At 37.8% G+C, this 23,635-nt stretch overlaps 3 protein-coding genes across 5 annotated transcripts; all 3 read right to left on the bottom strand.

Annotated features, from left to right (window-relative positions):
• Positions 1 to 4,568: 4,568 nt before the first annotated feature.
• LOC133742102 (MLO-like protein 8) lies at positions 4,569 to 7,354 on the bottom strand. The gene is made up of 6 exons (XM_062169790.1): positions 7,232 to 7,354; positions 6,721 to 6,778; positions 6,348 to 6,559; positions 5,797 to 5,913; positions 5,491 to 5,551; positions 4,569 to 4,701 (listed from the first exon to the last, which is right to left on the bottom strand). The coding sequence occupies exons 3-6, from the start codon at positions 6,552 to 6,554 to the stop codon at positions 4,667 to 4,669; spliced, it is 420 nt and encodes a 139-aa protein (XP_062025774.1). The 5' UTR covers positions 6,555 to 6,559; positions 6,721 to 6,778; positions 7,232 to 7,354; the 3' UTR covers positions 4,569 to 4,666.
• Positions 7,355 to 16,817: 9,463 nt separating this feature from the next.
• On the bottom strand, positions 16,818 to 19,632 carry LOC133707472 (uncharacterized). Of its 3 annotated transcripts, XM_062133045.1 has the most exons (11): positions 19,474 to 19,499; positions 19,261 to 19,375; positions 19,017 to 19,171; positions 18,795 to 18,922; positions 18,395 to 18,534; positions 18,199 to 18,267; positions 17,935 to 18,070; positions 17,654 to 17,716; positions 17,528 to 17,571; positions 17,069 to 17,170; positions 16,818 to 16,988 (listed from the first exon to the last, which is right to left on the bottom strand). In XM_062133045.1, the coding sequence occupies exons 3-10, from the start codon at positions 19,028 to 19,030 to the stop codon at positions 17,084 to 17,086; spliced, it is 681 nt and encodes a 226-aa protein (XP_061989029.1). In that variant the 5' UTR covers positions 19,031 to 19,171; positions 19,261 to 19,375; positions 19,474 to 19,499; the 3' UTR covers positions 16,818 to 16,988; positions 17,069 to 17,083. The 3 variants fall into 3 exon arrangements, with proteins under 3 accessions (XP_061989029.1, XP_061989027.1, XP_061989028.1); XM_062133043.1 differs by lacking the exon at positions 19,017 to 19,171 and having other exon boundaries at positions 19,474 to 19,632; XM_062133044.1 differs by lacking the exons at positions 16,818 to 16,988; positions 19,017 to 19,171 and having other exon boundaries at positions 17,076 to 17,170; positions 17,659 to 17,716; positions 19,474 to 19,632.
• A 347-nt stretch (positions 19,633 to 19,979) lies between these two features.
• LOC133746220 (uncharacterized) lies at positions 19,980 to 23,292 on the bottom strand. Its single transcript, XM_062174396.1, has 5 exons — positions 23,134 to 23,292; positions 22,207 to 22,450; positions 21,220 to 21,351; positions 21,003 to 21,119; positions 19,980 to 20,601 (listed from the first exon to the last, which is right to left on the bottom strand). Exons 2-5 carry the CDS (start codon positions 22,447 to 22,449, stop codon positions 20,260 to 20,262), a joined length of 834 nt encoding a protein of 277 aa, XP_062030380.1. The 5' UTR covers position 22,450; positions 23,134 to 23,292; the 3' UTR covers positions 19,980 to 20,259.
• Positions 23,293 to 23,635: the final 343 nt, after the last annotated feature.

Raw genomic sequence — 23,635 nt, 5'->3', positions numbered from 1 at the left:
ACAGGACAGGAGAACCAGGACGGTGATCGTGCGGTTAGAGCAATTGTTAGAGTTTTACAGCAATTGTACGTTGTGAGGTGTGTTATGCTCATTTGAGCTTTACAATATTGCTTGTGAGAGTGAATTGTAATAATGAACTCGAAGTTTCGAGATTTGGATTTTGTAATTGTAATTATTCATGTTTCGGATTTGAATTTATTATTCAAAATTCGGGGCGTGACAATATATATATACACACAATACACACACACATATATACAAATATATTCATTCGTGTGAATGGTTTGGTAATAAATCACATAGTCACATATTCTTATCAAACCAACAAATATTGTAGCATTAGTATGTGAAATAACATTAAAGCAACACATGCTTGATTTTCTTTTTACTAACACCTTCACATATTAAAAATATATCATAGATAGATATTTGATCAAAATAACATAAGTACACTTCTCTTTTTAGTGAATTTTCAGATTAACTGGTAACAAATCACAAATCCACGTGTTAGGGTCCGACGTACTATACCCAAAACACGGGAAAACCAGGTTGACTGGTAACAAATCATAAATCCACGTACTAGGGACCGACGTACTATTCCCAAAGTACGGGTAAGCCGCAGCATACCAAGGACACAACCAAGGCATGTATACTCAAAGTAAGCACCCTTCCTAAGAGTATAATAGTGCACTATCTATAGGGACTAGGGCCCAGGCTTAACGTCTCATAACACCAAAACACATTTACCAGTAATTCATTTAAGCACTGGGTTGTAGAAATCACTCGGCTTCACAATTGTACTTCTCAGACATAATCAAATTCACAAAATACAATCTTTATGATTTATAGATCGTATATATATGTATATGTACGCACACATATAGATACATATATTTAGCAATAATCTCATATGAAAACATATGTAACATAATTGTATAACACAAATAAGTAAATTCACTTGCAAGCAACATAATAAAATAAATAAGCTTATACATAATTGAAATCAAGTAAAATAATAAAGCACAAACATTAAATGAGTAACTATACACAATTAATAAGCTTGTAAATAACTGAAATAAAGTAAAATAATAAAGTGCAAGCATTAAATAAGTATACACAATTTAACAAAATTATATTATAGTTAGTATTTCAGTTCTTATGTCCAAATCCATTGAAGTTCATCAACCATGTTCATGATTCTCCGATTAGAGTCATCAAACTTCAAAATGTGTTATATTGTCCATCACAAGTCCGAATTAGTCAAATGAGTACACCATTTCAAAGGGTTTTTCACAAGGAATCTAATGGAATAAGTCATGTAATCCTGTTCGAAGTCACATAGTCCAGAAATGGTGAAGAACCATAACAGTACAGAAACCGATATTTTTGATACTGCCCTTTGATGTTTAAATCTTTACGTTCTGTGTATTTTACCATTAATTCTCAAACTCTCCAGATCACAAGTACAGGTCTTAAGCTTCAAATTGATATAAAGTTTGTAGAAATCGGATAAGAAATGAGAGAGATATGAATTTTTGAAGTTGTGATGGCTGTATGAGATTTCCAGCGAGTTTAAAAGTTGAAAACTTTGATTAGCCATAACTTCTTCATTTCTTAACCTTTTTGAGTGATTCAAAAGCCTAAATTGAAGAACTTTTGATGAGGAATTTAATACTGTAATTATTTTTGACAAAACCGAATTTGTTATATACGAAAATACGGGTTTGAAGCAAAGCAGATCCTTTTCCATTTTATCATTGATTATGCAATTTGATAAATCTTAAAGACAAAAGAATATAGAAATGTAATCATGTACTTACTTAAGGAACTCAGAAGGTGAGGTGAAGATTTTGGTCTTGAAATCAAGCTTGGACTTCTTTGACAAAAAGGGAATTTCTTAAGAGAAATAGGATGAAGGATTTGTGTGAGAATCTTGAGTTTTTTCTCTTCAACTAAGGGAGTTTTTGATCAATTCTGCAATTGATCTTCAAGCTTGTAGGAAATATGATAGAGAGTATGTGTTTATATAGGCTAGGAGTATGCACTAGAAACCAATTCTCACCAAACTTAATTCACTAATTTAATTAAGACCAAAGTGGATAGTTAGGCCAAAAGTATAAACAAGAAAAATAATTAATAAGAAAGTAAAAGAAAAGAAATCAGCTGCTTGCTATATATATATATATATATATATATATATATATATGTATGTATGTACACACACATCCATATAGATACACATTTACCCAATTAATAAGTAAAGAACTTTAGTGCTTTCTTAAGGTAAAAATAATAACAATAATTAGTACTAAAATGACATGCATCACAAAAATAATATAGATGAGAGTCTTGAGCTCAATAACAAAGTAAGATTTTTCGAATATAACTAATAATATAGTACTCTATAGTTGACACTAATTTTCGGGTTATTACAGGTATTTTGGGTATTTCACATTTAAAAATCAGGGACAATTTCGGAACAAAGAAAAAAAATTCTGAGATTTGATTGGGCAGCCGCACCGTACACGTGGTGCGGCTACCCGCACCTAAGAATTGGCCCTTCGTATATGTGTACATGCTGCCCTTCTTATGTTAATCTTGCTTCCTCTACTTAGAAGTTAGAAGTGATCGATCTTCTTGTTGTTTGAGAGGTCACATTCCAAAAAAAGACAAGGAAGTTTAAATTACTGGTTACCTAGGTTTGAGCTTTGGATACCTTGTCGAGTCCAATGCCTATTAGATTTTAGTGGTTCTATGAGCCTTCTGTCTTCGAACAGATTCTATTGAGGAAGAAGATTCTAGGTGATTGACGTCTCTTGAATGTAGGGATTTGATGTGTATGGTATTGTAAAGGCAGATGATTTGTTTCCTATTTTAAGTAGACGTGTTGGACAATGGACAAGAATAGGGATACTACTTATATATAAGGATGTAATCAGTCATCGAATCAATATATTGAGAGAAAAATTCAGGTACCGTCCCCAAACTATGCTGCCAAGGCCAATTTGATACCCGAATTCTCAAAAGTATCAATGTGATACCTAAAGACCTATATTGGCATCAACGTGATACTTCCGTAAAAAAAATCCAACGGCTCCGTTTGTTTGCTGACGTGGCAAGCACGTGGGCAAAAAAAAAGGGCAAAATAGACTTTTTACCCTCTTTTTTTTTTTTAATTCATTTCTTTTTCTTCTTCTTCTTCTTCAACCTGACTCTTCTTCTTCTCTCTCCACCACCTCTCTCTCCTCTCCTTCTCCACCACCCAAACCATCACTAACCCCACCGATATCCTCTCCTCTCCTTCTCCCCGCCTTCATCGACCGCGACCCCTCCCTCAAGTCCCTTATCTCCTGCCTCGACCTCGCCGCCAACCCCAACTCCCGATCCCTGCCGAACTCCGCTTCTCCTATCACCCTCCACCGCCGCCGCCGCCAACCCAACCCATCGTCTTCATCAAACTCTGGACCTCGTCAGCTCTGTTGCCCCCCAAGCATGAACCAAGAAAAAACAAGAACATCCAAAAGCTTATGGCCACAGAATTTGGCCAAACAAATAAAAAAATTCTTTCCATGTACAACATAATTTCATGATTATGCTCTTGAGCTAACCATATGCAGAAAGATATAAATATGTTCATGATTTTCTTTCTTCTACACATGCCACAGTCTGGCAATAAGAGTTGTCAGTCAAACCTGTGCTTCTCTTTACTTCCCCCGCAACATTTTGTTTAATAACATAGAGCATGATGATCTAGATTGGAGCTTTTTAGTCACTAGCCACCAAGTGTGCCACATATTGAGCATATAAAGCCAAAAACCACATCTTTACCATTTCTTCTGCAGCTCCTTTGACAAAGAATCACTACACCAAAAACTGCATCACACGACGGCGAAAAAACGTTGTCTGATTTGGAGACTCACCGTCGTCTATCTCGATGTTGTCTGATGAAAAATCAGACGACGGTGAATTTACCGTTGTATGATATAAAGTCAGTCGACGTATATTCCTTAACACCGTTGTCCCAGAACTCGACAGATGTCGGACGCATCCATGCGCAGCACTTGTGTGCAGCAGTTCACACAACAGAATTTGCTTTTATGCCGCTGTGGGTTAAGATTTTCATACAACGGTTTTGTAGTTTGTCTGTTGTGTGATTTAGAGTAAGACAACTGTGTTCTAGTATTTTCTGTTGTATGAGCTTACAACTAGATGATGTTAGTTATTAAAATCCATTGTATGATATGACTGATATCTATGAATGCGTTGTGTGGATACCCAAATTCTGAATGGATATAATAGTGATCAATTGGAAGACAAATTGAATGCAAACCATCAAATGATCAATATTTGTACCAAAAGCATTGTGATACATCAATTCATCAAATATTGAATTTAAGGAACATTGTTAAAGCATTCATACATATCATAGACTAAGAAGCTTTTAAGTTTCCTAAGTTTTGCATGATGAAGGAAAGTATAGCTTAGTAGTCCATGCTTGATCTCCCAATGACCCTTGCTTGATCTTACTGATCTTTTTTTTGGTAGCTCCGGCTCCTCGGGTCTTTCTAGCTCCGGCTCCTTGGGTCTCTCAGGAGCATTGAAAAGAGCAGCCAAAAGTGCTTTTTGTAGATCAAATCTCTCCTTTTCTTTTCTTTTCCAGTAGATTCTACTGCATTTGTATTTGAAACCCTCTCTCCATTACTGCAAGAAGACAAACATAGATAAGTAGACTTATGATTGTATAAGTCAAGTACTTTAAGTACTCACCATCTCCTCCCTTCCCCTCTTCGCATAGCAAAGACGGCGATAATAATTAGTAAGTATAACAAAAGTAAGGACAGAACAATTATCTCAAATAAGACAGAGAGGTACTAGGTACTAGAATAGCAATAACTAATTTGTGCTTGACAGATTTCTACCTCTACTCTTAGTTTGCATTTTAATAGTATGTATATTGTATGATGACATAAAAGTAAAGGCTACAGAAATGAGATCCTCTTAACAAGCAGTTTATACAAATCTATGATGTCTTATATCTCCTTAAATCTGACGTTGAGAAACTAATCAGATTTTCCATGCTCAGTAGACAAAACAAAACAAAGAAAGAAAGCCACAAGAGGTGTCAAGAAACTGCCTTTGGGGTAAATTGCTGACCACCTAATCAACTATCCGCAACAAAAAGCACTAAACTCCAGAATTCTAAATGAACTAAAACATAGCTTCAGTATCGTTTCCTCTCAATTCCATTAATCATAACACAAACTCCAAAATGAAACACACATCAATTAAAACTTGACCAAAAAGGCATACAGCATTCCTTGCTGGGTGTGAGACAAGTAACCAAAAGGTCAAGTATATATGAAAACTAATATACTGCTTTTGAAGAAACAAAATGAGGCCTCAAGATGACAAGTATAGAAATTTCTGTCAATAAGAAGGGGAATGCTTCAAGTTCTAAAAATAGTTTATGTACATGAAAGGATCATATACCATTTGAGAACTCATAGCTATGCGATGAAGTCTCAGCCTCCCATGCCTTCCATCCTCGAATCTGTGGAAAGAAACATTCAGCAATTATTGAAGATATATTAGATGCAAAGTTTATTAATTTTTTGGATGGTAAGGATCCCTAAATATTGTTTAACATGGATCGAGGACCCAACCAGTTCATCAAGTTCGCATCATAAACTCATATTTCCATATAATCAATGATAGAGACTTTACTTATCTATGCATATGGACCTTTGATTACTAAGAAGACACACAGAAAAACATGCAAAAGTAGACTTTTCATACCTTTAGCCTCCCAAGAAGCATTGTGATAGCACTGTATGCTACGTGAAAGATAGCCAAGAAGAATATGAGGATGTGCAATTGGTGCAATCCATTAATAGAGATCAGTGGCTCAAAACCCTGGTAACAAGAATCAGATAAGTTAACATCCGATAAGAGCATAGTTGTTGTTGTTAGTTGTAATTTGGAAAATCTTCAACTTATATGGGATATAGTAGCATGCTTGATAAAACATATAAAAAATTAATTAATTAACTAAAAAAAAAAAGGACTGAAGGCAGGAAAAGAAACTTTGATCTCTGAAGTACAGGCAGTCCAACTGAGCCTAATGTAGCAGACTCAGGACCTCAGTTTGTGAGAGCAAAGAACAAGCCACTGGACCCACCCTTGGGTTCAGATAAAATGAATTGTTCTATCCATATGTGACTCACAAATTCAATTGCTAAAGAAAGAAGATACATGCTTGGACATCTCATTTGCATAATCAACAGAATGATGCTCTCTACTGTCAATCAAATGGTCAAGTTTAGTGGTGAAGAATAGGGCACACTTACACTATTGCATGAAGTAGTAGTTGCAGCAGCTAAAAATCGGCGGTCAGTCGATAAGAGTCTTCTGCGACTTGTTGATTCTTCATCTTCCGAAGCAGTTGAAGATTGACTACATGGCAGCATAGTGTTTGCAACCTTAAGCGGAATACAGATTTTGGCAATGTAACTTTGACCGAAGGTCAGGATTAGTGAAATAAAACCCAGAATCATGAGCTCTGCAACAATTTCATCACAAGTCAAATGTGTATCCATAGTTTGCTATTTCAGACAAAGATTCAATTCCAAAATAGTGAGAAAAGTTGGTTTAAGCTTTGAATCACTTTAAAGCATCCTTTGTGATGAACATGATTATGAGTAAATGTGAAGTGCATCTTACCCGCTTTAACCTTCTCCAGAGCTTCAAACAGACCTCTCTTGTGCCTCTCTGAAAGCCACTGCATTGAAATTGTTTCTTTTAATGAAAAGAACCCTCATAAAGTGACATTGCCCATATTAAGACAATGTTCATTACATTTACAGCACACCAATTTCCTCATATCAAGAAATGAATGGATTTGAAATCATCAATCTCATAACAAGAGACAGGGATGACAACGAACAAGAAACAGGGATGAAAAGAAAGAACTGTGTAAAATGAAGAAAATTCAACATTGATATTTGCTCGGTTATCATTTCATCTAGAATCCCAGCACTGAGGCACTTTCTTTTCATCCAAACAACTCAAGAAGTCATTAATCACTTACACTAAAAACTAAGAAACGCAACACTAATGAGCAAAAGGGTATTAAAAGAAACCGATTTGAAGTAGAAACTAAGAAACCGCAGAACGAATGAGTAAAAGGGTATTCAAGAAACCGATTTGTAGTTACAGAGAGAGAGATTAGTACCGTTCCAACTTTGTGCAGGACCTTCTCCAAAATCAAAGAGATGATGATGATAACAGCACAGACTCCGGCGACGGCCCAAGTAGGCGTCCGGTCCAGCTTACCCCTTAAAGATCTCTATGGTGTATGCATCCAATTTAGGCAATAATCAATACATAATCCAGAACATCAATCACTTCCACCTTAGAATGTAATAGAGGGTTACTGCCAAAACAAGAACAAAGAAATCAAAACTATTACTTCTTAACGACAAAGAGAAAGCCTTCAACAGCCCCGGAACGAGCTGGAGAACGAGTCGAGGTCTTCGATGGTGACTATGCCAAAACCCAAAAATGTTGTTGCGGAATGAATCTGTTTCTGCATGTCGAGGTCTTCGAAGGCGATAACGAGAGGCTCGAGATCCTTCGGAATGAGCTGGAGAACAAGTCGAGTCACAGATGGCTAGACTCAACCCCCAATTCCATAGCAGAGAACACTACGCCTACGAAAACCCACTCAATCAAAACAGCGAAGCATTAGGAAAAAGGGGAAAATCTAGGGTTTTGAGATGGAGAGAGAAGAGTACTTGACGACGATGGGGTTAACGGAGTGGCGACAACGTGCGGGGAGAGGGAGGAGAAGCGCTTGGCGAAGTGGGTGGAAGCGGCAGGGAGTAGTGATCGGCTGTTGCGGCAGAGGGGGTGGCCGGATGGTCGGAGAATTGGACTGTGGTGATGGGTTCTGAGAGCAGAAGAAGAAAAGCGAGAGAATCGGAAGATGAAGAAGAGACGAGTGGTGGAGGAAAGAGAGGAGCGAAGGAGAGGGATTTAGAGGGTTGAAATTAAGTGTGGAATTGGAAACTGGGGAGAGAGGGCCGAGAGAGGTTTCACGAGACAGAGAGCTTTCGCGGAGGACTGAGAGATTCACAAGAGAGATCGAGGTTTCACGAGAGAGCTTCGGGGAGGCTATTTCGAGAGAGAGGGTTGAGAGTCTTTGTATGTCGTGCTAGGTTTTGTTTTCCTTCTCTCTTTGTTTTCTTTGCACCACATGTGGCATGGCAATTAAACCTAGAAAAAAATTGTCAAAGTTACTCACACAACAGAAATCTCACCCAACTGTCGTCTGAGAGTCGCACTAAAAATCAAAATGTGAAATCATGGAGGGAAACATGGCGCCTACAGCATTTTAGCTCAAAATGTTGCCGCCCAGTTCCAAGTTCACACAACAGAAAATCTTAATTCTGTTGTATAATTTCCACAGCTTGCACTAGCTAGGCCTATCTTAGGGAAGACATTCAAGCAAGCTTCCTCAAACTTTGGTGCTCAGTTTTTCAATCATACAACAGAAATAGTGAAATCCGTTGTACTTAGTACCCCAAATTTCAATGTTTCAAGAGGCAACCAAGACTCCAAAGTGGAGGGAAATCTGCCGCTAAATTTTTTAAGACTCAGACGACGGACAATACTTAATTTCGTTGTGTAATGTAGTTCTGATAAAAAAGTTATCACTTTATTGACATTCACACAACAGAACATCACTAATACCGTTGTACAATCGAGTTTACTTAAACACACAACGGATGATTTCTGTTACGTTGTGTGATTAGTGTTGTGTGATGCAGTTTTTGGTGTAGTGAATAAAGAATGATCCTGTAACTTGAATTAATTATGCTTTTCTCCCCTGCAACACAGTTAGCTTGATGCCCACTTGATCCATCTCTTCGGCTTCTCACCTCGATGTTCTGGTGATCATATCCCAAGCTTGTTCTTTTCACACACCTACTGCACATGTCTCTTGGATACAAAGACTTCCACTGCTACTACATCCTATCGTTGATCAGGAAACTTGCAGTAGAATGATGGCTTGATCATGTACTTCTTATAATGCTAAAGCCACCCAGTAGGCTATACACTTGCATAGGCAAAAGTCACCGGACCAGTTAGCTCTGAGCCTCTCCACTAAAGCCACTTGCTGGCTCAGATAAATGATTTTCTGACAATGCTTCAGCCATGAGTGCGAAACGCAGTATAATGCAGAAGATTAGTGTGAAGAGAAACTAAGAAGTTTTCTTGGGACTTGCAATTCGCGAGCCCATATTCGCTGTGTGTCAACCTTGTCCTGCACTCAACTCGCACTTGCTGCGAAGACTTGTCAAAAGATGTCTTCCACCATTCCACAGTTTCTTCTCATCAATCTGATGGGCCTTCGATGCCACCACGATTGGCATGTTGATTTGTGCCACTCACTGGCACCTAGACTAGCTTGGTGCTGTAATCACTTCGCTGAATTTCCAAATACCAACGCTATTTCGTCAGTTTTGTGCAACTGTTAGTGACCTCTGAAGATTGATAGTCCTGCCCCCCAAGTTTATACATCATCTTCACAAAGTGTTTCACTCAGGCATTTCATTAAACACCTTGTGGGCATAGATCATATTCTCAGACTTTGGACGAAAACTCAACAAAATAACCCACAGAAGACCAATTTATCAGCAAACAGAGTACCATCAGTAGCTATTTCATGGGGATTGAGCTTGATTGTTGATAGAAACAGTGGGAGATTACTCCGGATTGGATATGTAACCTTCTGCAATTTGATTTTGTTTCTTCTCGCCGCAGGAGGAAACTCTCCCTGAATCCGCTCTGGCATCGAAAGCCTTCTGCCTTTATCGACCACGACCCCTCCCTCAAGTCCCTCATCTCCTGCCTCGACCTCGCCTCCAACCCCAACTCTCGATCCCTGCCGAACTCCGCTTCTCCTATCACCCTCCACCGCCGCCGCCAACCCAACCCATCCTCTTCAATTTCTCAGCATCCAACCACCGAGCTCGAAGAAGAAGCAGACCCAGAAGAAGATTTAAAAAAAATAAATTGGTGATGAGATTTAACATCAGGGTCATTTTGGTCTTTTCTCTTTCTTTTTTTTCTGACTTGTTTTCCACTTCAGCAAACAGACGGAACTGTTGGATTTTTTTAACGGAAGTATCACGTTGATGCCAATTTAGGTCTTTGGGTATCACATTGATACTTTTGAGAGTTCGGGTATCAAATTGGCCTTGGCAGAATAGTTTGGGGACGGTAGCTGGATTTTTCTCATATATTGATAAACAACTTTCAACCACAATCTCTTTATGTTTCATCTGCCAGCTTTCATATAAAAAACATTCTCTATTTCTAACAACAGTGCACTAGAAAATTCTCAGTGAGTATTAGAGAAGAACAAAGTTAGCTAGGTTCCAATGCTAGCTTTTGATCATGCATAACTTTCATCACCCGGTTTTGACTTGATGGTTGCACGTACAATCTCTTCAAATACAATGATTAACAAGAAATCCAAATACAGAAACTGGGGTGATATGGAACAAGGCATACTGCTCAAGATCTTCATGGCTCGTGATATGGAACAAGGCATACTGCTCAAGATCTTCATGGCTCTAAATGTCATGGATTTGGTTGGCAGTGTTTCTGCTGTCTGTAGCACATGGCATTCAGTTTGTCGTGAACCCTGCATGTGGGAGACCCTAAATATGAGTGTGCTGGTTCCGAAACTCTTTCTTACTCCTCAAGAAGCACATAATTTCTGTGATGAGGAGCACAGAAACAAGGTTACGAGATTCTTGAATACAGCATTAAACCTTAGCCGTGGAAAGATATCTTGCCTGATTTTCAATTACTACATCCCTATAACAGATAAGCAGTTGATCCATGCTTCTGAGAGGTGCGTCTTAGTTTTATTGGAAGGAGTTATCTTCTAAATCTCTAAAACGCTCCCCTTTTCTCGGAGTACCCAGGCCGAAACCCTAGGTTTCGTGCGGAAGCACAGCGGCTGTTCCGAGGATCCTCCGCCTGTGAGAAGGACGCTTTGGCGTCGAGTATCTAGGTCAGTGAGAGAAGCGGCGGCGGTAGATCTCGAGATCAGTTTCGGGTCTTACGCACACTCGGTTTGTGGGGGAGGAATCGCAGAACCTTGCAGAGAAGAGGCAGTTTCTGATCGGCCTGCAGCGGCGGTGCTGCGACTGGGACGCTGTTGTCGGTCTTTCAGAGGAGGCGAGCGGCTCTTTCTTGATTCGGACTAGGTCGTGTTTTCTAGCGGCGGCATACCGGCAGGTTGGTGCGTGATATGGAGGCCATGGTTGTTCGAGTAGGGCGGCCACCAGACTGACTCGGTGGCAGCGGCGGCTCCGGCAAACCCGTTTGGGTTCCGGTTCCTGCTGGCCTGGTGCTGGAGCGAGGGTGGGGGTAGTGGGTTGGGCTTTGTGTTTCAGCCCATTTCCCCTACTCCTTTTTCGGCTTGGGCTTGTTTGGGCTGGACCTCTTGATGTGTTTGGTGTGGGCTGGCCTCGTACCTAGCATTTGAATTCTAGTCTGTTGCTATTTAAGTTTAACTTCTCTAGCTAGTTGTACACCAATTAAGGTCTCTAGGCAATTAGAGTTGTTCTAGCAAGGGTTTAGGTAGTGTGGATTTGTGTTCATCGAGCTAAGTGCATAAATAAGTGTGCGTATTTGTTTGCAGTGAGGGTTATTTGTCATTTGCTTGGCTGCTTGTGCCATCTAGAACTGTTGGTATGAGACAGTTTGTGATGTATGTGTCTTCTGGCCATGAATAAGTTAATGAAGTTATCTATTTCTCAAAAAAAAAAAGTGGTTTATTGGAATGAAATTCTATTGTGCATTAACGCATTGATACATAGCTCCATGCAGTGGTAGACCAGTCTACATTAATGTATTAACTCATTAATACATAGATTTGGTCTGCCATTGGAATGATATATTGATGCATGGCTTGATGCAATCTTTCTTGCAGAACCTCGAAACTGAAAAGACTTGTTCTCCCACCACGGAATCTTTTAACACCGGATGGATTTGAAGACTCTACAAAGAATTGGGCACAACTAGAGTCAATGACTATGCCACTTTGTTTCTTTGAGTTTGAAATGGTGAAGTTGATCGGTGCTCATTGCAAGAATTTCTCTGAACTCAAACTTATGTGTCCTTTTGTGGTGGACTTTGGCAAGACCATTGCTGCCTATATCCTGAACTTAAGGGTTTTAAGTCTTCAGGGCAGCTTGGTTGAGAAGGAAGCCTTGGTTTACATACTGAACAACATGAAAAATTTGGAAGTGTTGAACTTGTGTCACTTCCTTCTTGTGGATGATGGTCTTCCAGCACCAGGCTATGCTTATGTAGCGTGTGCCCTTGAGGCCTTGACAACTCTATCACTGAATGGGCCTCAGGGACGAAGAAGTTATATTTTTGTAATTCAGACTACGTACTGTCATATCTGCCAGCTCATGTTTGTTACTGAAGGGAGCTTGGGGTGGTCCGACATTGGAATTTGGCGAAAGGACATAGTGAGTACACTTGCAGCACTTTGATATGGGAGAAGGAACCATCTGCTGGGGAACCATTCTTGTATGGTGAACTGAACATTGTTAGAATAAGAAATTTCTGAGCTGTACCTGTGGAATGATTTATATTAATTTGGTTTCTTTCATGCACAATTTCCTGTTCATTCTACTTGGTTTTTCATACTTGAGAACTTCTATGAAGCCTTTGTTTGTTGTTAGTAGTTGTTACAGCTTTTTAAGCATGCAGCTTTGTTTCCCTATCAGATTCTCGATCTTCTCGATCTACTCAGTTTATGATCCTTTTTCTGCTCTAGCTAGAATGCTTTTACTGTCACTTCTATATGCTTAGTATCTAATTTCTTTGAGGAACCCAGAATGATCAATTATAGTCTAAGATATTCATAAACTAGGGGTAGTTATAAATTCTTATACATTAACTTGAGTAAAACATTTCTCCGAAGGCAATCATAAGATGACTATTTAACTTCCGCAACAAGTAATATGTATTTTCTGAATTTGGAGTCCGCAATAGATTATTCAGGGCATCATTTGATTTTCTAATGTTCTTGATATGAACATCCTGAATTCTTCCATATAAGTTCAAGATCAAAACTGCATTGACGTCGGATAAATCCCCATTTTCCCCCAACAAATTACTGTGTTACTTAGAATATTCCTATATATTAACCAAAACACGTGGCCATGACTTAATCCATGAAGAATACAGAAACAGCAACTATGCTAAAAGCAGTACTTGTTGCAGTCAGAACAAAAATGATGATTTTGACCCTTAATTTTTTATGTACTTTTAGTTGCATGAAGCACCAAATTTTAACAAAATTAGGGATTTTTAGACCCTATCTTAATCAAATCAAGTATTTGGTCCATAATTTTCAATCTGTAATCGAAATTAGGCCCCATTATTAGGACCCAAAACAGGTCATTAAAGAATATTTCAAGTTTCAACTAACCTGTCATGCTGTCTATAAAACTATGCTATTCTAAATCTGTGGTGTAGCGTTTAAAAAAAAAAAAAATCTGTGGTGTAGTTTATCAGATAGATATGGTTGACAAATGAAATGAAATATGCCTAGTCTTTGTACTCTAAACCTGCATCCAATCAAATGATCGATGAACAAGACTTTCATATCCATTTTTCACAGAAAAAATAGAATGTTTTGAAATTAATCTAAAATCTGATAGCCAAAGCTCTACTTCGCCATCACCGGCCAGATTTTGTTTAAGATTCCCTGTTTGAAAATCTTCTTTTAATATGACGTGGGTTTTGAAATTTGGATTCTCAGCATCCAAGATATTGTAGTTTAGATCAAGGAATTTAGTAGAAACGTCAATGGTACGTATGTTATACTTGAAAAATCCTAGTATGTGTTTATCTAAGAGGAAAGCGGTCCCACAATGGAAGATTCAAGAATTTTCGCCTAAAGGGTAAAATTCATAAGCATCTATACTAGATTGATAGGCTTGTCTAAATTATTACTTAGTCTATTTGAGACGATTTATCGAACGCATTATACCCTATAATTTTACGAAAATGAAAAGAAGATATGAATATACTAAGTTTCTTAATGGGTGAACTCTTCTCCATGCAACACCGTTATCAGCCAGGCAAATAGACATTGGTAAAATCACCGGCCACTACTCATATTTCTTCAAAAGTGACAACAGAACATTGATATCCTATGACTCAGCCCAGGGCTGATGACGTTTCTAAGAATTGAATGGGTGAAATTCATCTCAGACTACACGCCACAGAAAGAAAACATCAAAACCTCCTGATCTGACCATAACAATCTCTCTCTACCTTACAAAACTTGATGGCGTTTGCCTACTTATGCAAATATCTCATGAAATTTGTTTCTCTTGAGCATCTCTGCTTGAACAACAATCAACCGTTAATGGACATGAGACCCCGTAATAGCGTTTAGGTCCTATTACTCATGATTCGAAGATTGAAGGAATGATGAGGTATCCATTAATTGGTGCCCACATTTGGGTTTTATGTGTTTGTATCTACATGCTACAACCTCATGTTATTGATAACCCTGCATGAAGATATACTTAATCAATCATCTGATGGCTAGCCCTTAACATTCAATTAGAATAATATCAATGGCTTGGAACAAGAACATGTGATGGGATGCATGCCAAAAGTGGGTGCCACTTGGCTGTGGCATCTTGCACCAAGTACCCCAAGTCTCATCCAATAATTATAGCACCAGTAAAATTATCAAGCTAATTAAATGAGCATTAGAGAGAATTAAACAAACCAATCCAAAGTCAACTCCGGCAGCTCCTCAGAAGCCGTTTTTCAAATTAGCACTCCATTGGGTACTAATAATTCATCTAAAGGGGTCATCCAAAAAAAAATAATTCATCTAAAGGACCATATTAGCCGTTAACTGCTCATATATTAAAAGCCTCAAATGTATAAGAAATTACAGAACTAATACAAAGACCTGGATCACATTGTCCAATTCTCAAAGCTTTCTGAAGTATCCAAAGAGATTGTTCCTGAATAATGACCTTGCATTAAAAATTGACTTAGTCCTTAACCGTAGGCGAAATGACCAGTAATATGCACAAAGGCCCCTTTGATAGTAACTTAGTAAGTGCAAGATGGTTTTCCTAAGGTTAGGCAATTTGGGTAGTCAAAAGATACTTTCGGAAAATTTGTGGCGAAAATTGGGCATTTATGTCATTTGAGTAGAGTTAATTGTGAGTTTTGGCTCTATTTGCCACAAGTTTCCTGATTCCCAATATTAAAAAGACTCCAAACCTGCTTGCATTTCAGAATTGAAAACAAACTCAGTTTTTAACTTTTGCTCCTTCTTTTCTCTGTAAGAATTCCTGAGTTTGATCATCTCATGGGATTTCAGAATCTCAGACTTCCATTTGTGATGTTCATGATCATGCTCATGATCAGTCAGCAATCAAATTCTCGTCAGCTCCACATAAAGATAAGTGAAGGAGAGAAGCAAACAGAGAAAACTGAATCCAATTCCCAGGTTTCATGGCATTTCTCTGCAAAAGCTCCAGAGGGAGCCAACAGAGATGGGGTTGACCCGGTGGTTAGTAATGCTTCTCTACGAGTAGTTCCAGCAGGACCAAACCCACTTCACAACTGATCATTAGCTTCTTGCTATTATGTGTATTTAGTCATACAAAATTTTGCAGTTTGTAAATCATTTTCCTCTTTTATTTTTTGTTCTTTACTAAAAAGATGTGTAATAGTATAATAGATACAGTCAGGAAAGGTGAGTTTATGAAGAAAGTGCAAGTCTGTACCAGTACTTGATTGAATGGTAGAATCTACAAAAGCTGCTTGAAGTTCAATTATGTTTTTTTTTTAAATTTTTTTTTGGTCTTAAAGTTCAATCATGTTGATTTCCAGAAATTTTGTATAGGGCTGCTATTATTACATATTGTATACCATCTTAGGTGCTGTGAATATATACGTAATGTATTAACCTGAACAATCTCTGTTTGGGCTGATTTTCTACAAGGATAATTCTTGAAAAGAAATCTAAACAATGAACGGTTCCGATTATTCTGTTATATGGTCATTTGGTAGAATATGGAGGTTCTCACTTTCTTTTTGAAGAAAAGGACATCCTCTCTAGATGGGAACTCCTACCTATTATATCTTAGACATATCAAAGAGTTCAAAATCAGAAAAAGTTTCATAACCTACAGAGAAAGCTTTTGCTGGAAAGGTTCAAGGTACAAAAAGATGATAATTGGAGTAACATCACTAACAAGAAGTATGTGACTTCTCTAAAGGAGCTGCAGGCTGCAGTGTTTACATAACAAGTCAATATGCATACGCATCTAATTGATTTTGGCCTGAATGGTAGGGGCAGAAATTTTTGGTTCTTGTGGAGTATTAAATAGTGTTAAGTAGCTGACATATAAAATATTCATAGTCTGTTTGAACATTTATGTTTGTTTTTAAGTTTTTGCCAATGAGGTCAAACAATACATTTGGAAGGTTTCTATGATGTAACTTCCATGTGAGGAAGGACAAATGAGAAGGTAGAAATTGTTCAACATGCGACTGATATTTTTCCAGAAAATAAGGTTTTTTATTCAATTAGGGAGAAAGAACTGTGGAAGTTTTTGAGTCAGACCTACCCTGAAGACAGATAAGAATTATCACACAGAACTTTCACATCTTCAGATAGTAGTCAGTTTTCTCTTATAATCACTAAGAATTGGACTAATTATATTGCTTGAATTTCCTAGTAGAGCCTTGAAGAAACGGATTCGACATCTTTCCATTTAGACAAGACAGAGTTTGTAAAAAAGTACTAAATACAGATTATTTAAATCAATGCACTCAATAAAAGGAGATTAACTGGCCTGCACATGCTTGTCAATAGCAGAAGAAAGTGAGAAAGAATGCCTGTTGAAACCCTGCATTGAATTTATGTACAATATAAGATTAAGCGATCTGTTCAAATATGGGTTGGCTTAGAAAAATATAGTAAACAAACCTCATGGGATCCTCGCTACATGATCTCACTACCCACTGGTTGAATTAGAATATGGACAGAAAGTGTTTTCTGAGTGATTTTCTCGAACTTTGACTTCCATAACTGTAATGTGATTGAATTTCAAAAAGTGAAAAGGAATGTTGTTTTACTGAAAAAGAAAAAAATCTCTAGAGCTATATTAAAATGTGTCTTAACCATAAAATTAGTTGGGAACCACAAGTTCACTGGACTCAGAACTATAAGATGGTATAAGAAAAATGCTGAAAAAAGCTAAGAACATATAGCTCAAACATTAGAAACACTAATATTATCATGGAATCTCTACGTTCTAGATGAGAATCTAACATATCAATATTGATTAAAGTGCAAGGTCTCAAAAGCAAGGCCACAGTGAAGTTGGTGGGTGGATAAGCAAATAGAATTTACATAAATAAGCAGAACAACATATTGGCTTCTTACGTCTTTGTATTCTGAGCTTCCGAAAAATATCTCAAAAGCGTCAACTGCAAGATATACCAAAGGATGACAGTCAACAAAATGAAGGCAGCATTTAACTGAATTTACAAAATGAAAACGAGAGCTCACACGACCGAAATCTAATCACTACTCCATGTGTATACTCCTTGCTGCTGGGGTTAAAATTCACACCTGACAATCAAATACTAGTTATTTCATAGCACAAATAGATCTTCCTACTATATCATCGGAATAGTTATTGCATAAACAGATGCCAAAGCAAAACAAGATAGAATAAGAGAAAACATAAATTCCTTGTTTTACTGATCAGGTTGACCTGCTATTTAGTTTCCAAAGAGAAATGTACTACTGAACTGTCAGTAGCATGATGGCTGTTAGTTCAAACAAACCTTGAGTAGATTGGACAATCAAGGATTGGAATCCCATCAGCAGCCCTTCCAAAGAAACCAATGCATCTTCCACATGATCAGATGCATTATCGACAAAGGAAATCAGAAGCACAAACTCCACACCAAAGTTGAATTCCTGATTGCAAAAATAATCAGGATTCCTTTAGAAATTACTTTGGGATTCCAGAAACCAGAAACAGAAACCATATGGAAATATTTAGAACCAGAAAGATATTTCAAATCAGAAAGGATGTTGCTTCAAACCTCTCCTTTTCGAAATATAGGAAGGATATCATCTTCTACTTCAGATTCATAATCTACATTTAGCAATTCCTGTTTTGTACAAATGTCAGTTCTTTTAAGTTGAAAAATTATTTATTTACTCAAAACAAAGTTGGTTCAGCAGAAAAGTAAATAAATGGAAGACAAGAGTGTCGGGTGTTTACATGTCAGGGCATACATGGCAGTAAGGCGATACATGATCCTTGAGAACTCCCAAGTAGAAAGGATGCTGGTAAAACTTTACAAGGTCTTCTTTTCTCTGGAAACGCAGGTAGAAAGCGTAGCTATACTTGTTGGGATTTTGATTACCGATACGTCCTACAGAAGTGTTTGAGCATATGAATCAAAGAAAGTTAATCAAGATATACAAGTAAACGGCCAAGCATGAGCATTTGGAAAGTTTGTCAGTAGGTTCTGTATACAAGCCCATGCTCAATTCAAATCAGACAACAGAAAAACTAACCAAAAGAAGTGTTTGAATCTTACAATTTTTGAAAAACAAAAGTGGTGTTCTCGAATCATGGTTTCATTAAATGTTCGTGAGAGCTTTGAGCAAGACTCAGACATGTAAAGCTCACCTAATGATATTGCAACAATGCCTCTCATTTGATACTGGGTTGTATACAGATAATCCAGCATATCCTTCTCTTCCTCATCAGATAAATCCTCCTTTGATTTGAGCAGACATATGTGTTCGATGATCTTTCTATGTATAACAGAAATTAGAGTAACATTATTAGGGAACCATATGCATTGGGCTTACACAACTAAACACAAAGAATAATGCTCGAGGGAATCACAGTGCTAAACACATTGTAGAACTTATCCTTGGTAAACCAGCTTAAACGAAAAATGTGCTCAGGTGCTATTTTCAACACATTCCAGAGGTTCCTGGGCATTGTCATACTATGCAGGTCCTGAACATAATTTGGTCAAAAACCTATGGTCCTAAACTCTAAAAAAAAAAAAAAAAAAAAAATCAAAGTGAAAAATTGAACTAAAAGAAATGGGTATTGGAGTAGAATAGAAGAAACAATTATGAACCTTCTCTTCTGCAAATTGGGGCTCGAGCTCTGCTCCTCAGAAGCCGAAACTATCACTCCCCGATTCTTCTTTTTCCTCCCCAACCACGAACTCGCAGCTCCATTCGATCGATCCACTGAATCCAAAATATTCAGACAAAAAAAGAAGCAAAACATCCACAGTAAAAATGGAAACCCAAAAGGGCAAAGATTGAACATTTGAAATGTATAGTACCATTAAAAGGGGCAGGGCGGGAGATGATAGGGAATTGGCGGGTAGTGTTTGTGAGAGAAACAGGAGTGAGTGTGGAGCAATGAGCTTGAATGAGCATGATGGTGCTTCTGTAAACCTCTTTTGGTTGTTGTGTCTAATCTCTCGGTGTCGTGATTTATATCAAAACTGGGGGACAATCTCCTCCAGTATAAAATGGGTGGACAAGGAAAATAACCAACTTTTAAATTTGTGGGTTAAATTTGGCGCTTAACTTATTTGGAATGACCAAATTACCCCTCAATGCCACTTTACTTTTTATAGTAGAGTGTGTGATAATGGATTCCCAAACCACCGGAAAGTGTTGTTTCTGATCAAATAGACTATAGTAGCTCAAATAGTCTATTTGATCAGAAATTCCGAAAACACTAAACTTCCAATCACGCTTAAACTTCTCAGCTGACACTGCTACTTCTTGATTTTCCTCGATGAACCATCATTTCTGCTATATACGAAATACCAAACACCAATTTCAACATAAACACCACCACCTTTTGTCATGTCTTTATTTTATCTTTTGAGAATGTCAAATGTCAAATACATACGAGTGCATTACAGTCACAGATCAAATTCCACAATCCATTGGTTTTGCATGAATGAGGCATACATAATATGAAATCCAGTGGAGATTGTAAATGCTATGATCCAAAATTTACCATTCCTATTAATGTAATTCTTGCGACAACAAGTTGGATATTTGTATCTCTGCACAGAACCATCAGTGTATTGCCATTGCAGTAATGGCTTCAGCTAGCCTTTCAAATCCTTGAAAAGCTCTGGAAGATGGGCATTGGTCAACTTGGTCCTCTTGCTGATCTCATTCTTCTTCTTCTTGGGCTTGGATTTGGCTTGAATGCCTTGACTCTGGGCCACGGCCCTCCTCTTTGCAGTGTCTGTGGCCGGCTTCATACCATTCTTCTGAAGATCCCTCTCTATGTCCAGCATATCACGAGGCAGTTCAATCCCCCTGAAGAAAAGTTTAAGCTCATCATCCACCTTAGTAGAAGGCAACCTGGGGTCATTTGGATAAGCAATGTCCTCTTGTGAATCGAAGTTCGAAAGTAGCCATATGTCACCCGCAGCTTTCAAAGCCTAGAAAAAGTTACATTTCAATCTTTTTTTGTAAGAAAAGTAATCAAAAAGAATATGTATAATTCACACCACCACAGACAGTAGATTGTTTGAAACTTCAACCATAAAAGTTTGGATGAAAAAAGAAGGTATGTGACATTTTCCTTCATAAACAAACTGAAACTTCAATTGAGGAATAAACACAATAAGACAGCCTTGATTAAACGCCCATCTTAAAACCAAACTTGAGAACACTTTTTACACTTATCTATTTACACCCACATCCACACACACACACACACACAGGCACCTAGTATTTTCTGGTGCAAATCACTAAAATCCCTAATATTGAATGATTTATAAGCTCTATTTGATGAACTTCATTCTCATGACAGAAGAAAAATTATACAAATAACATATACCTGCAAATCCTCCATCACAGTTGGGTATGAATCCTTCAGATCAATGACAGGTATGCCCTCTGAAAATTTCCGTATTAAGGACCGGAGTTGATTTTTGTCCTTCAGGGCATGCTTGGACTGCACATACAAAATACAAGTCAATGTAATCCTTAAATCAAAAATTCAAAAACTTACACGTGCTAGCTTTGACATGCAGGTAGATACAGTTCAAATTTACCTTATAAGAAAAGCGCTTCCCATCATAGTGAACTTTTGGGTTATTCCTCAGACTGTCAAAGACAGCTTTGTTGGCATTCACATCAACATAACATGCTTCATTAATTAGCTCTGGAGTAAAGGCCTGCCTTGTCTACAAAAATATGTAAACATAACGACTCATAGTCATCAGATGGTGATCCTTCTCAACTGGTCCTAGCAAACTTAGCATATTACTTGCTGGAAAAAGCTCAAAGCAAGAAAGATCAGACAAAGGAAAAAACATCAGGAGAATGGAGGGAGTATAAAAGGTCTAAGCAGGAAAGTCAAAAATAGTATGGTGGTTAGCTTTCAATTCTAGCACATTTCAAGAATTTTTAGTACTCCAACTGAACCCGTCTTGCTTTATTACATAATATTCTACAGGGAAACTGCTTCCCTCCTAACATCATTAATGAAAAAGTTTATATATATATATATATATATATATCCGCCCCAACCAGACAAATACTCTATTATTGGCATCCATACCATATGAAATCAACATAACACCTTCCTTAAGCCACAGCCTCAGATATATAAATTCGTATACCATAGAGGGATCTTGATTCTTTTTCCAATAAAGAGATGGGATAATAGATCTCCCAACTAGGAGTTCAAGCACCATTGCATCAATATGGAGGCAACTTGCATCTGTTTACTACACATATATGTAGAAACGTATGTATCGTAGACACTTATCTACATGCTATATCTTTCCTTGCTTATATACCTCTGACAGAATACCATAAATTTCTGCTACAGACCACAAATTTACAAGTTTTTTCTTTTGCTAAGCCTAAGTGTGTAGTGGGGGAGGATGGCAAAGCTGAGACTTACCCCTACAGGTGGGGCATACTATAGGACACAGCAAGTTATTAACAGAAAAAGCACAGGCGAGTTGTCAATAAAATAACGTACTAATCATTTGCATCAAGAAAAGAAGAGGATATTTGGGTTTAATATGAACCTCTAGAAGCAGGTCTATAACACGCTTGATCTGAGCTCCAACTGGACCTTTCCTTATGCTATTAATGTGTTGGAGTCTCTCTGTATCATTTGAAAATTTGATAGGTGGAGCAGGAGCCCTAGCAGCTGCCACGGGAACAGCTCTGGGGTTTGCTGCAGCCTTTTTAGAGGCAATGCTCGTCAAGGTCGACTGGCACTTCTCTTGCTGCTTCTTGAATCTATCTAAGCTTTCTTGCAATGCCATCCTGCAATTACCAACGTCTAGTTACAAGTCATATACAATTAACTCATATCAACGAATATGGATATCCGTACTCAAAAAATCACTGCAAGCAACTAGCAACCAGTGTTACATAATTTGGGTAAAGTAACATAAAACATCAAAGACGCATTATCCAAAAAACTCCAATCCATGAGCTACTTCTACAAACCCTTTAGGATCACGACATCCAAGCCACATCAACATTCTATCTCCATGAAATTATATGATGATGTTAAAAATGTCACCGCCTCCACGGATCCTTTCCATGTAACTGACCTCACATAACAATATACATGATACCCAGGTTCTTTAAGCCTAAATTACCACACCAAAACCTGTTGCTTAGAACAAAGAACTTGACTATTCAACCGAAAACGAAAACTTGGAAACAAGGTCCATCCCTTGCACAAAATACACTGAATTCTCATACCAAAACAGCAAAAAAGCATGAACAACACATGGGTGAATCAAGGGAGCACCATTATCAGAACCGAAATCCCAAAAATTAAACCCGAAAACGAAAACAATTTCAATGCCGATGCTAATTCCCCGCACCCCACAACTAGTTAGAAATCAAGCAACAAACAAATTGAAACCGAAAACCCTAAAAAATTGAGGCATAAGATTAACGGCACGTTATAGAGGCAGAGATTTCGAAGCACTCACCTGCCCAAAACAAGCTTCGATGGGAGGACAGAGTGGATATATATATATATATGGATTTAGGGTTTTTCTTTGTCGGAAATCGAACACAGAGACTCGTAGGAATTAGGGAGAAGAATAGAAGCTCTATGTTGTTTATCGACTCAAATAGATTAACTTGGTCCGATTAGCCATTTCTAGAATCTCACTTTCTTCATTGACCAAAATCTCCCTCACCAGATCTATCTGTATCAATTTTTAAAGGGGTAATGTCGTAATTGCACCTATTTTATTTTGTGTCAAAGAAATTTAGCTCGATAGCATGACTGAACCAAATTTTATGGCACGTTTGTGAGAAATTCATGAATTACATACGATCTGTGGATATTTAGGAATCGATTCCTAACATTGATGTGGGACTTATGCCCATTCTCTATTCATTTCAGGTAAACGTGTCATTAAAGTCTTTTGAAATAACTTCACACGATTTGAGGTTTTCAAAAATCCGTTTAAAACCTTTTAAATG

Source organism: Rosa rugosa, chromosome 4, assembly GCF_958449725.1.
Source record: "Rosa rugosa chromosome 4, drRosRugo1.1, whole genome shotgun sequence".
In the NCBI taxonomy this organism is placed as follows: Eukaryota; Viridiplantae; Streptophyta; class Magnoliopsida; order Rosales; family Rosaceae; genus Rosa; species Rosa rugosa.
The sequence above is the reverse complement of the archived record's forward strand: the minus strand, read 5'-3'. Positions and strand labels throughout refer to the sequence as shown.

Excerpts from the sequence above, each read along its gene's own strand:
- LOC133742102 (XM_062169790.1), bottom strand. The coding sequence starts at position 6,554 with ATGATTCTGGGTTTTATTTCACTAATCCTGACCTTCGGTCAAAGTTAC. Across the intron at positions 5,552-5,796 it reads TGCTTCTTGGGAGGCTAAAG|ATTCGAGGATGGAAGGCATG; the intron begins GTATGAAAAGTC and ends TTCTTTCCACAG. Across the intron at positions 4,702-5,490 it reads TAGCTATGAGTTCTCAAATG|TAATGGAGAGAGGGTTTCAA; the intron begins GTATATGATCCT and ends GTCTTCTTGCAG.
- LOC133707472 (XM_062133043.1), bottom strand. The coding sequence starts at position 19,570 with ATGCTCATTCAAGCTCATTGCTCCACACTCACTCCTGTTTCTCTCACA. Across the intron at positions 18,923-19,260 it reads CCCAATTTGCAGAAGAGAAG|AAAGATCATCGAACACATAT; the intron begins GTTCATAATTGT and ends TGTTATACATAG. Across the intron at positions 18,071-18,198 it reads CTATATTTCGAAAAGGAGAG|GAATTCAACTTTGGTGTGGA; the intron begins GTTTGAAGCAAC and ends TTTTGCAATCAG.
- LOC133746220 (XM_062174396.1), bottom strand. The coding sequence starts at position 22,449 with ATGGCATTGCAAGAAAGCTTAGATAGATTCAAGAAGCAGCAAGAGAAG. Across the intron at positions 21,352-22,206 it reads TTATAGACCTGCTTCTAGAG|ACAAGGCAGGCCTTTACTCC; the intron begins GTTCATATTAAA and ends ATATTTTTGTAG. Across the intron at positions 21,120-21,219 it reads GGAAGCGCTTTTCTTATAAG|TCCAAGCATGCCCTGAAGGA; the intron begins GTAAATTTGAAC and ends TTGTATGTGCAG.